Consider the following 12,379-nt stretch of genomic DNA (forward strand, 5'->3'; position numbering starts at 1 on the left):
TTTGAAGGGAAAAGTAAACGTTAATTCAGAGTATCACTTTAGAAGATTTAAGATACAAGAGAGGTGAACTTTTGGGCTATCAGGAAATTTTGCATCACTGAGAGAATATGAACATGTCAAATAACCTTCCAGATTGAGTCATGAAGGAAAAACCCTGGAATCATTTAAGAAACCTACAATGGAGGTGGTGGGGGTCAGAAGAGATGTACATTTTGACCAAATGGTTGCTTCCAGATCCATGATTGTTTGTAATCTTGTAAAATCTGATTCCATTCTGGTTTAAAATTCGTTATTAGAAAGGTATTTACAGGACACTAGATCAAAGGCATACATTTACTTTTTAAAAAATGTTCTGACGTAGACGGGACATAACTCAAAAAACTCGACACTAAATAAATATTGCGTGTTAAATTTAAGTATGGGAAAATAAAGTGAGAAAGATTGTCGATACGTTTCAACGAGCGTCGAATTGTTCCACCTTTTAAAAACTAACACACACTAAACCTGGAACATTAAGGTTTTGGGCCAGTGAGAGTGGACAGAGATTGATGATCGCCAAGTGTGAAATATTTTCTGCAAAAAATAAGCCCTTAATTCTACGGGTCTCGATTTTAAAATTAAAACAGCCGCACACTCTGGAGTATTTCTGAGTATCGGCGTGCCTGATCCACAGTTAATGTCAACACCGGGAGTGGAGCAGGAAGATTTCCACTTTGTTGTTGGCTTTGGTTTGCGGCTGTTCAGGGAGGAGGCGGGTTTCAGGACCCGGAGGAGGAGCCGCTCAGGGAGCGCCCAAAGCAAGAGAGAGAGAGAGAGACTGAGGCCGGAGCTGGGAGCTGGCACCGGGCAGACCATCGGGATTTGTACCGCGGCTGCAGTGGCGGCGGCCAAGCCAAGATGCCGAGACAGGCCCGGTGTGTGTGAGAGATGCCGAGAGGCCGGCCAGCAGCAGCAGCCGCCGCCGCCCAGCCCAGCCCAGTGTCACCACCGCCGCCGCCGCTGGTCTTCCTTTAGCCCCTGTCCCTCCTGCAGCCCCGGGGCCGTGGAGAGTTAACGGGGGCGATCCCTCTTCAGAACCCTCCCCTTCCCCTTCCCCTTCCCTCACCTCACTCCTTCCCGGTCAGTCTGTGTCCTCGGACTAGGCGAGGCGAGGCCGCCTTGTCAGCCCCCCACCATGGTGAGTACAGCCTCCGGCCCGGGGAAGCTGACGAGCCGGCTTTCTTGTTTGCTGGGGCTCGGGCAGACGCGCAGGCTCCGCTGTTGTGAAGTTGCTGCTAGGCCGCTTTAGCTGTAGTTTCAAACTTGAGACTATTGTCCTTTTTGTTCAGTTCGCTTTCAAACTTCAATCTTGACAGGCTCGTTTTAAATCTTCTTTGTGTAACACTTCTTTTCTGCTCAGTATACGGGTTTTTGTCCTTTCTACTGAGAAAAGTAACATTATCCACCTTGGTAACTGTTTAGACCAAATGTACGTACACTCAGTAGTATATTGGGCTCTTGTTTCAATGTTTTAGATACTAAATTGGTATTTTGTTTTCAAGCTGTAGGGAGACTTTACAAAGTATCGTGAAGTGTATAACAAGTGACTTGATAAATTGCTAATTAAGTACTATAAACTTACAATGTTGCTTAATGAATTAAACTGCCTATATTAATATCAATGTTTCAAAAGGGGCAGTTTTTCAGTTTAGGATTTCGATTCTTTCTAATTTGAATGGTTTTTTATACTCTTTATAAGATCAAAGGAATATGGGGAAGTCATTCGGCTTGACATGGCTGTGCTGTAAGAGTAGTCATGTTTAGTTCGCTAACCTCACCCCCCTCCCCCCACACCTTTTTTTTTTCAAGTTCAACGTCATAACTTGTCTAACTTCCTTGTAAAATTATTTCAGGAACCTGCTTGACATCTTTTCAGGTAGTGTTCCAGGTGCCAATAATTATGTGAAATATTTCCTCTTCATTTCCCTGATAAAACTTTGCCAGTGATTGTTAATCTGTGATCTCTGCAATATGATTACAAATATTTGTTAAATGTCTTGCATTTGATTAATTACATACAAAAATATGGGAAAGTATGAATATAGTGAAAGAAATATATTCTGTTGGCCTGTAACTTTAAAAGCTTGTGATATTACTGTCAAATTTCACATTATTAAGTTGCTGTACTGTCTAGATAGTTTTTAGTTGAATTCAAAAATATTTTCAGAATACTTGTACTTTTTATTTATCCTAAGGTGGTATTTCTTGAAATCATGTTTTGTATGGGTGGTGTCATGTGCATTTATCTCATGTCACATGCTGCAACAATCTGCGATCCATCCAAACAAAAATGTGTTTTGAATCTCGAGGAAACTAATCGATCCATGCAAAATTATATATCTTCACTAGTATTCCATAAACAACTGATTTTTAAGATGCATTTATGGTGCAACATTATTGTTGTTACTTTATTCCAACAGAGCTGTTTTAATTTTATGAAAGAGGGCATGTTCCACATCTGAAGGGATACAGTGGGGGAGATCTAGGAGGGGATAGTTTCACATTTTTATTTGGTGTCACTTCAAGTGTAACTTAAATGCAACCTCAAACAACCTCATGGATTCCTTTGAATGCTGTGAAGATTTTTGATTCTTACCAGTGATTTGATTTTAAAACTTCGGCAGTGGGGATACTACCACCTTCACTCTCTAAATAATCGGGACATATGTACCGTGCTCATGATTCAAGTTAGGGAATGGAATTCTGATTCCAACCTGATAGTTTAATTGGCTACTCCTTGGCTAGAACCATACTAATTGCGTTTTCCTGCTAATAACATTCCTTTCATAAAGATTTGCTACTTGTAGTACAATTTTTAATTTCTATTTATGCATTTCCACTTGTTGCAATTACAGTGAAGTATTGACTTCTATTTAAATTTAGGCAAAACATCTATTTGGTCTGATTAGATTTGGTTTTGTATTTAAAGTGATTTTCTATTTAAAGTGATACTCTGAATGTTTTTTAAAAAAGCTGTTCTCTTTGTAATGTAAATTCTTATACAGTCAGAATGGGAAAGGTGAAACAAAATTTTCTACTTTCTATTGCATTTTGGCGGACTGTGCGAAATGAGTTAACATTTGGATCCAACAGGTTCTGTGCTGTGGTGTAGACTCGCAAGCTATTTTCTATGGGGAGCAGTTGTTTCTCTGTCTTTTCCTTACATCTATTTAGTAATAATTTTCAAATATCTAGCTAATGGTATTTTAGATTATCCTTGTTGCAACTATTATCTTTTCCTTTTTTTTGTGTTTGTATATATAGTGATAATCTTTGTAGACTTTTAGGCCTACACTTCCATCTTTTAAACATCATTGTTTTTCACCTGGAATGTGATTGCAAGTCTTCGCATTTTGTTGTATATTGTATTTTGTTTTTATCCCTATAACAGTTTCCATGCTCTCTTCTGTGTATTGAACTGGATGCAGTTCTTGTTTATGGTCTCTTGCATCGGACCTAACTTTTTTATGTGCTGTCCATTAATTTGATAGGAACAAAGTTCATACCACTTTTATGTCTGTGATTCTACAATAGAAAACAAAACTACTACTCTGGGCACTCTACTCTTCAAATCCCACCAATATGAATAAAACATCCTCTTACTCCTTTTTACTTTTATCTTGTAACTATTTTGCATGTCACTTCCACTATGTGACTTAATGTTCAGAACAGGCACCTTTGTGTTAGTTCTGAAGGAGCGTTGCTGGACCCAAACTGTTGTCTCTGTTTTCTCTCCACTGATGCTGCCTGCCTGTTGAGTGTCTCCAACTATTTGTGTTTTTCTTTCAGGTTTCCTGCATCCACTGTTCCTTGCTTTTTGTTAGGTATCTTATGTCAATATGCCTCTGAAACTCCACATATGCAAACAATATCGAGTGGATTTTCAATTTCCTCAAAAAAAAAATCAGTTAAATTAGTCAAACCTGTGTGGTTAATCGTAGAGTATTTATATGCATCTGAACATGTCTGGTATTAACAATATAAGAAATGTAACTCTGGCATTCCTGATCTGATGGTATAAATATTTCTGAAAAGAACTGTCAGAGTGAATACTGTAATTCATATTTTGGTGAAAATTGTTCAGTTCATAGAATCAGTGATGTATAGCACAGAAACCGACCCTTCCGTCCAACTTGTCCACGCCGACCAGATATCCCAACCCAATCTAGTCCCACCTGCCAGCATTTGGCCTATATCCCAACAAACCCTTGCTTTTCATATACCATGCATTTTGAATGTTGTAATTGTGCTAGTCTCCACCATGTCCTCTGGCAGCCCATTCCACATGCGCACCACTTTCTGCATGGAAAAAGTTGCCCCTTAGGTCTTTTTTATATCTTTCCCCCCTCACTCTAAACCTATGCCCTGTAGTTCTAGACTCCCCCACCCCAGGGAAAAGACCTTGTTTATTTACTCTATCCATGCCCCTCTTGATTTTATAAACCTCTATAAGATCAGTCTTCAGCTGCCTCCGCTCCAGGGAAAACAGTCCCAGCCTTTTCAACCTCTCCCTATAGCTCAAAACCTCCAACCATGGCAACATCCTTGTAAATCTTTTCTGAATCCTTTCAAGTTTCACAACATCTTTCCAATAGGAAGGAGCCCAGAATTGCATGCAATATTCCAACAGTGGCCTAACCAATGTCCTGTACAGCCGCAACATCATCTCCCAACTCCTGTACTCAATACTCTGACCAATAAAGTAAAGCATACCAAATGCCACCTTCACTATCCTATCTACCTGCGACTCCACTTTCAAGGAGCTATGAACACGCACTCCAAGGTCTCTTTGTTCAGCAACACTCCCTAGGACCTTACCATTAAGTGTATAAGTCCTGCTAAGATTTGCTTCCCAAAATGCAGCACCTCGCATTTATCTGAATTAAAGTCTATCTGCCAGTTTTCTGCCCAATGGCCCATCTGGTCAAGATCCTGTTGTAATCTGAAGTAACCTTCTTCACTGTCCACTACACCTCCAATTTTGGTGTCATCAGCAAATTTACCAACTATACCTCTTATGCTCACATCCAAATCATTTATATACTTGACGAAAATTAGTGGACCCAGCACCGATCCTTGTGGCACTCCACTAGTCACAGGCCTCCAGTCTGAAAAACAACCCTCCACCACCTTCGAGCCAGTTCTGTATCCAAATGGCAAATTCTCCCTGTATTCCATGAGATCTAATCTAGCTAATTAGTATCCTGTGAGGAACCTTGATGAACGCCTTACTGAAGTCCATATAGATCATGTCTACCGCTCTGCCCTCATCAATCCTCTTTGTTACTTCTTCAGAAAACTCAATCAAGTTTGTGAGACATGATTTCCCATGCACAAAGCCATGTTGACTATCCGTGTTCAGTCCTTGCCTTTCTAAATACATGTACACCCTTTCCCTCAGGATTTCCTCCAACACCTTGTGTACCACCGATGTCAGGCTCATTGGTTTCAAGACATCCAGCACTTACTCCTGTGTAATATGGACATTTTTCAAAATCTAGATGTAGGTTTGCTTACTGAGCTGGAAGATTAATTTCCAGACGTTTTGTCACCTTACTAGGTAATACCTTCAGTGGGCTTCTGGGCAAAGATGTCCCCATCTATTTTCCTATATTCTATATCTTCCATGCCCTTTTCCACAATAAATACAGATGCAAAATACTCTTTCAGTGTCTCCCCCATCTCCTGCGGCTCCACACAATGGCCGCCTTGCTGATCTTTGAGGAGCCCTATTCTCTCCACAGTTACCCTTTTTGTCCTTGATGTATTTGTAAAATCCCTTTGGATTCTCCTTAACCCTATTTGCCAAAGCTATCTCATGTCCCCTTTTTGCCCTCCTGATTTCTCTCAAGTATACTCCTACTGCCTTTCTACTCTAAGGATTTACTCAATCTATCCTGTCTGTACCTGACATATGCTTCCTTCTTTTTCTTAACCAAACCCTCAATTTCTTTAGTCACCAACATTCCCTATACCTACCAACCTTTCCTTTCACCCTAACAGGAATATACTGTCTCTGGACTCTCATTATCTCATTTCTGAAGGCTCCCCATTTTCCAGCCATCCCTTCACCGGTGAACTTTTGCCCCCAATCAGCTTTTGAAAGTTCTTGCCTGATACCATCAAAATTAGCCTTCCTCCAATTTAGAACTTAAACTTTTAGATCTGGTCTATCCTTTTTCATCACTATTTTAAAATTAGTAGAATTACAGTCGCTTGCTCCAGAGTGCTCCACCACTGACACCTCAGTCACCTATCCTGCCTGATTTCGCAGGGTTAGGTCTAGTTTTGCACTTCTTTAGTAGGTACATCCACATACTGAATCAGAAAACTTTCTTGTACATGTTTAACAAATTTCTCTCCATCTAATCCCTGAACACTGTTTGGAAAATTTAAAATTCCCTACCATAACCACCCTATTATTCTTACAGATAACTGAAATCTCCTTACAAATTTGTTTCTCAATTTCCTGCTGACTATTTGGGGGTCTATAATACAATCCCAATAAGGTGGTCATCCCCTTCTCATTTCTCAGTTCTACCGAAGTAGCTTTCCTGGATGTATTCCCAGGAATATCCTCCCTCAATGCAGCTGTAATGCTATCCCATATCAAAAACGCCACTCCCCCTCCTCTCTTGTCTTCCTCTCTGTCCTTCCAGTCGCATTTGTATCCTGGAACATTAAGCTGCCAAACCTGCCCATCCCTGAGCCATGTTTCTGTAATTGCTATGACATCCCATTCCCATGTTCCTAACCATGCCCTGAGTTCATCTGCCTTCCCTGTTAGGTCTCTTCCATTGAACTAACCTGCTATTCCCTTCATATATTAATCTGATTGGCCGGTCAGGTGTCCACCTCCACTTTGAAAGAATGTGAGCATCATTTATATAAATGATTTGGATGTGAACATAGGAGGTATAGTTAGTAAGTTTGCTGATGACACCAAAATTGGAGGTGTAATGGACAGCAAAAACGGTTACCTCAGATTACAACGGGATCTTGATCAGATGGGCCAATGGGCTGAGAAGTGGCAGATGGACTTTAATTTAGATAAACGTGAGGTGCTGCATTTTGGGAAAGCAAATCTTAGCAGAACTTATACACTGAATGGTAAGGTCCTAGGGAGTGTTGCTGAACAAAGAGACCTTGGAGTGCGTGTTAATAGCTCCTTGAAAGTGGATTCACAGGTAGATAGGATAGTGAAGAACACACTTTGTATGCTTTCCTTTATTGGACAGAGTATTGAGTACAGGAGTTGGGAGGTCCCTGTTGCGGCCGTACAAGTCATTGGTTAGGCCACTGTTGGAATATTGCATGCAATTCTGGGCTCCTTCCTATTGGAAAGATGTTGTGAAACTTGAAAGGCTTCAGAAAAGATTTACAAGGATGTTGCCACGATTGGAGGATTTGAGCAATAGGGAGAGGTTGAATAGGATGGGGCTGTTTTCCCTGGAGGCTGAGGGGTGACCTTATCGAGGTTTGTAAAATTGAGGGGCATGGATAGGACAAGGTCTTTTCCCTGGGGTGGGGGAGTCCAGAACTACAGGGCATAGGTTTAAGGTGAAAGGGGAAAGATATAAAAGAGACCTAAGGGGCAACTTTTTCCATGCAGAGGGTGGTAAGTGTATGGAATGAGCTGCCAGAGGAAGTGGTGGAGGCTAGTACAAATGCAATGTTTAAATAGCATCTGGATGGGTATATGAATACGAAGGGTTTGGAGGGATATAGGCCAGGTGCTGGCAGGTGGGACTAGCTTGTGTTGGGATATCTAGTTGGCATGGACGAGTTGGACCAAAGGGTCTGTTTCCGTGCTGTACATCTCTATGACTCTATGACTGTAAATGCGGTTTAATTTCTCTGCTTTGCCCCTGCCTGCCCTAACCAAGCTGGTTAGTATTGCAAACAAAAGCGTGCTTGATTACCTCATGCTCATCAAAACTAACTTATCAAAATGGTATTTGTTATTATTCAAGTCAGTGTTTTCCCTTCAATGTGTATGTATAGCAATCCAGTATCTTTACTTACTGGTGCAGTCAAAATTCAGCTCAAAACATTCAAGCTATTGCAGATGTATCAAGTGAATTTCTTGACGAGTATAAAGGGAAATCAAGAGGGCAAAAAGGGGATATGAGAGAACCTTGGCAGGTATGGTTAAGGATAATCCAAAGAGATTCTACATGTATGTGAGGAACAGAAGAGCAACTATGGAGAGAATAGAGTCTAAAATCAACAAGGTCATCTGTGTTGTACTTCAGGAGATGGGAGATATATTAAATGAATATTTCACTTCAGTTTTTGCTGTGGAGAAAGAAGTAGAGGCTAGAGAACTTTGAGAAGTAATATTGATGTTTTGAAAACCATTCACGTTACATGAGAGGAAGTGCTGGAGGTCTTTGAAAACATGAGGTGGATAAATCTCCATGATCTGATCAAGTGTATCCCAGAATGTTGTGGGAAGTTAGGGGAAAAATCATGGGGTCCCTAGCAGAGATGTTTGTATCATCCCTTTATCATGGGTAAAGTTCTGGAGGATGGCTAAAATTGTGAAAGGATGCAAGGAGAAGCCTGGGAACTGCAGACCTGTGAGCCTGACATCAGTGGTGGGGAAGTTGTTGGAGATGATTCTGCAATATAGGGTTTACATGCATTTGGAGAGGCAAGGACTGATTAATGGTAGTCAGCATGGCTTTGTGTGAAGGAAATTATCTCCCAAACATAAGGCTTAAACCCAAAACATCCATTCTCCTGCTCCTGGGATGCTGCCTGATCTGCCGTGCTTTCCCAGCACCACGCTCTCGACATAGGATGTTGAGGGGCAACCTTTATAGAGGCTTATCCAATCATGAGGTGCATGGATAAGGTGAATCTCCAGGACCTTTGTCTTAGGGTGGGGGAGTTCAGGTCCATTTTACCCTGAAGGTGGCTGCACAGGTGGATAGAGTGGTCAAGAAGGCATATGGTATACTTGTCTACATCAGACAGGGTATTGAGTATAAGAGCTGGCAGGTCGTGTTAAAATTGTACAAGACATTGGTTCGGCCGTATTTAGAATACTGTGTTCAGTTTTGGTCGCCACATTACCAAAAAGGTGTGGATGCTTTGGAGAGGGTGCAGAGAAGGTATACAAGGATGTTGCTTGGTATGGGAGGTACTGGGTATGAAGAGAAGTTGAGTAGGTTAAGATTGTTTCCTTTAGAAAAAAGGAGATTGAGGTCTACAAAATCACGAAGGGTATAGATAGGGTGGATATAGAGATAAGCTTTTTCCCAGGGTGAGGGACTCAATACCCAGAGGTCACACGTTCAAGGTGAGGGGTGAATAGTTTAAGGGGGATATATGCGGCAAGTACTTTACACAGAGGGTGCCTGGAATGCATTCCCAGTAGTGGTAGGCATAGTAGATTCATTTAAGGTGCGTCTGGACAGATGCATGAGTAGGTGGGGAGCAGAAAGATACAAGTGCTTAGGAATTGGGTGATAGGTTTAGACAGTGGATTTGGATCAGCTCAGGCTTGGAGGGCTGAAGGGCCTGTTCCTGGGCTGTAGACAAACCTTTTACAGAATGGTTTGTGTGTGGCATGAAGTGCTGGGTGCAGGTATGATATTTAAAAGACATTTTGGATAAATAGATGAAAAGGAAGGGTTTGGAGGAAAATGGGCCAAATGTAGGCAAGTGGGACTAGTTTGGTTTGGTTTGGTTAGCATGATCAGCATGGACGAGTTGGACCAAAGGGTTTATTTCCATGTTGTATGATTCTATGAATGGCATTGCTTTGATATTTAGTTGATTAGTCAGACGTAATCTACCCATGCATTTACATCACAATTGCAAAACACGATTAAAAGTTTTCTCAGTTGAACAAATTGATGGAACAGTTGGCTTTGTTCTTCGCATATTTCTTTCATGGCTATAAGAAATTGCAATCAGGTGCCAAATGGATTTTGGCCTGACATACCTTTCTGATACCTGTCTTTGGTTTAAAAGTTTTTAGTTTCCTTTGTTCGTGGTTGAATTAAAAAGTACCACAGGGAATTTCCTGGTGCATGCTCTCAGTTTAACAGTTCTCATGAAACCACCTGGGGCATGATGAGATGGGATAAATAAATAATTTACCATGAGTTACTGGTCTAACAATCAACATTCAGAATTTATTAACTTTGCTCATCCGGATGTAGGCATTGTTGGTTATGACAGCATTAAATGTCCTTTCCTAATTGTCCATTGAACCAAGTGTCTGGCTAAGGCCATTTCAGAGGCAGAGAAGTCAACTGCTGTGGGTCTGGAGTAATTTATAGGCCAGATTGGGTAAGATAGATCCCAAAGAACATCAGTGAACTAGATGGGCTTTTATGACAGTGACAATGGTTTAATGGTCATCATCAAGACAGTTGTTAATTCCAGATATGTTTTTAAAAAAAAAATTTGGACTTAACCTACCTTGGCAGATGGTGAAATTTATGAAACAATGCCTACATCGTAGTCATCTGGGTCTCTGGAATAGTCGTGCAATGATAACATCACGACACACCTGATTACAGTACTAAGCAGTTCTCATGAAAGGTCATCGCCATGACATGTAACTCAGATTTTCTCTTCACTAGATGCTGCCTGACCTGCTAAGTATTTCCAGCATTGTCTCTTTCTTTAAATTTCTAGCATCTGTGGTATTTTGCAAGGAGTAATCCAATGTCATTTGTGCAGCTGCTTGGAATCTGTCATCTTGGATAAAACAGCACTTAAGTAACTGATGTTTTAAGGACATTTAGCATAGATTTATTAAAGACAAGTTATATTTAAGAAACTTAATAGGCTGATTTTGTTTGAAAGGGTATCTTCAAGAAACTTTTTAAAAAAAAAAGTACATGTTATAAGAGGTGTTGCAACAACAGACGTAAAAAAGATTTGGACTAAATGGTTTTGTTCAGACTTGAGTTGGTAACGGTGAACTGCAGAAGTCCGTACTGTGTCCATTTTGTAATCATTATATGTTGGTGATTTGGATTTGAGTAAAAGGAAAATTATCTTATTGCTGATGATAGCAAAGTAGGAAGGTTAACATTTTAAGGATGGTTGTGAAAGACTTCGAAGAAATTTGGCATGGTGGTGGTGTTCTCATCCCTGGACCTGGGGACCCAGGTTCAAATCTCATTTGTTCCAGAGGTGTGTTATAACTTTTCTCAGCAGGTGGAATAGAAAAATAAACAGACCTGAGGAGTGGGCATACAGTGGAATGTAAAACTTAAAATAGATGTAATGTATTGTTTAACATTTACAGGTATCTCCCGCTATCAAAAGTAGAGTGTTCCTATGAAACCTTCTGTAAGCCGAAATGGCATAAAGCGAAGGAGCATTCATTTATATGGGAAAAATTTCACTTTTTTTGTAAAAGCGAAAATCCTCTTTCGGTTGGCGAGAACAGTTACTAATGTAGGTCTTTTGTAAAAGTGAAGTGGTGTAAATCAAACTTTCAAAAAGTGGGGGATACCTGCACTCCACAGAAGTACTTTGTATTGCAAACCAAAATTCAGCAGGAATGACCCATCTGCAGCTCAGCCAGGAAATTAATCATGGTATTAGGTCAAAAGAAGAGGCTTATAATATTGTTTTAATGAAAAAGTGTCAAGATTGAGGAATTGGAAGTATATCAGAAACCAGCGAAAGGCTACCAAAATGTTGAGAAGGGAAAAAGAAGAATGTGAGTGACCTAGCAGGATTCTAAAGCAATATTGTGAGAGCTTTTACAATTAAATAAAATGGAAGAGATTAGGTAAAATTAATGTTGGCCCCTTAACAGGAACAATTATTGTGGGAAACTAGGAAAGGGCAAAGGCAATGAACAGGCATTTTGTGCATTTCTTTGAATCATAAGATAAAAGATTCATCCCAAAAATGGGCATAACCTAAAAGAGTGCGGAAGCTAATATCAATAGAAAAATAGTATTGATGAAACTTAAGGGACTAAAATCTGACATTCACTGCACCTGATGGCCTATGCCTTAGTGTTCTAAAAGAGAGTTGCAGAGATAGCTGGTCTGCAAGCTTTGTTTTTTAAAAGTTCCTTAAGATTCTGGAATATTCCCATCAAATTATAAGTTGACAAATATTGATGCTGCATTTGGAAAAAATGGAAACTACAGGCCAGTTAGTATAACATTAATTTGTGGAAATACTGGAATCTACAATCAAGGAAGTCTTAGCAATGCATTTAGTACAGGGTAGTGTGATTAGGAGATGTCATTGTGGCTTAACAATAGGAAAATCCTATTTAACAAATTTATTGGAGCTATTTCAGAATGCAATTAGTAAGGTAGATAAAGGGAGCCAATAAATGTAGTATACC

General features: G+C 40.3%; 1 protein-coding gene across 2 annotated transcripts in view; it reads left to right on the forward strand.

Moving 5' to 3' along the window:
- The first annotated feature begins 819 nt into the window (after nt 1-819).
- Nucleotides 820-12,379, forward strand: part of tmem248 (transmembrane protein 248) — a 39,435-nt gene continuing 27,875 nt past the window's right edge. Inside the window, exon 1 of one of the 2 annotated variants that reach the window (XM_043718542.2) lies at nt 820-1,177. In XM_043718542.2, the coding sequence (XP_043574477.1) occupies nt 1,175-1,177 (3 nt within the window). In that variant the 5' untranslated portion in view covers nt 820-1,174. The remainder of the gene's footprint in view (nt 1,178-12,379) is intronic. The other variant, XM_043718543.2, reaches the window with a different exon arrangement.

Source organism: Chiloscyllium plagiosum, unplaced genomic scaffold (genome assembly GCF_037043375.1).
Source record: "Chiloscyllium plagiosum isolate Xiang-an unplaced genomic scaffold, Cpla_swu_hap1 HiC_scaffold_31, whole genome shotgun sequence".
Classification (NCBI taxonomy): domain Eukaryota; kingdom Metazoa; phylum Chordata; class Chondrichthyes; order Orectolobiformes; family Hemiscylliidae; genus Chiloscyllium; species Chiloscyllium plagiosum.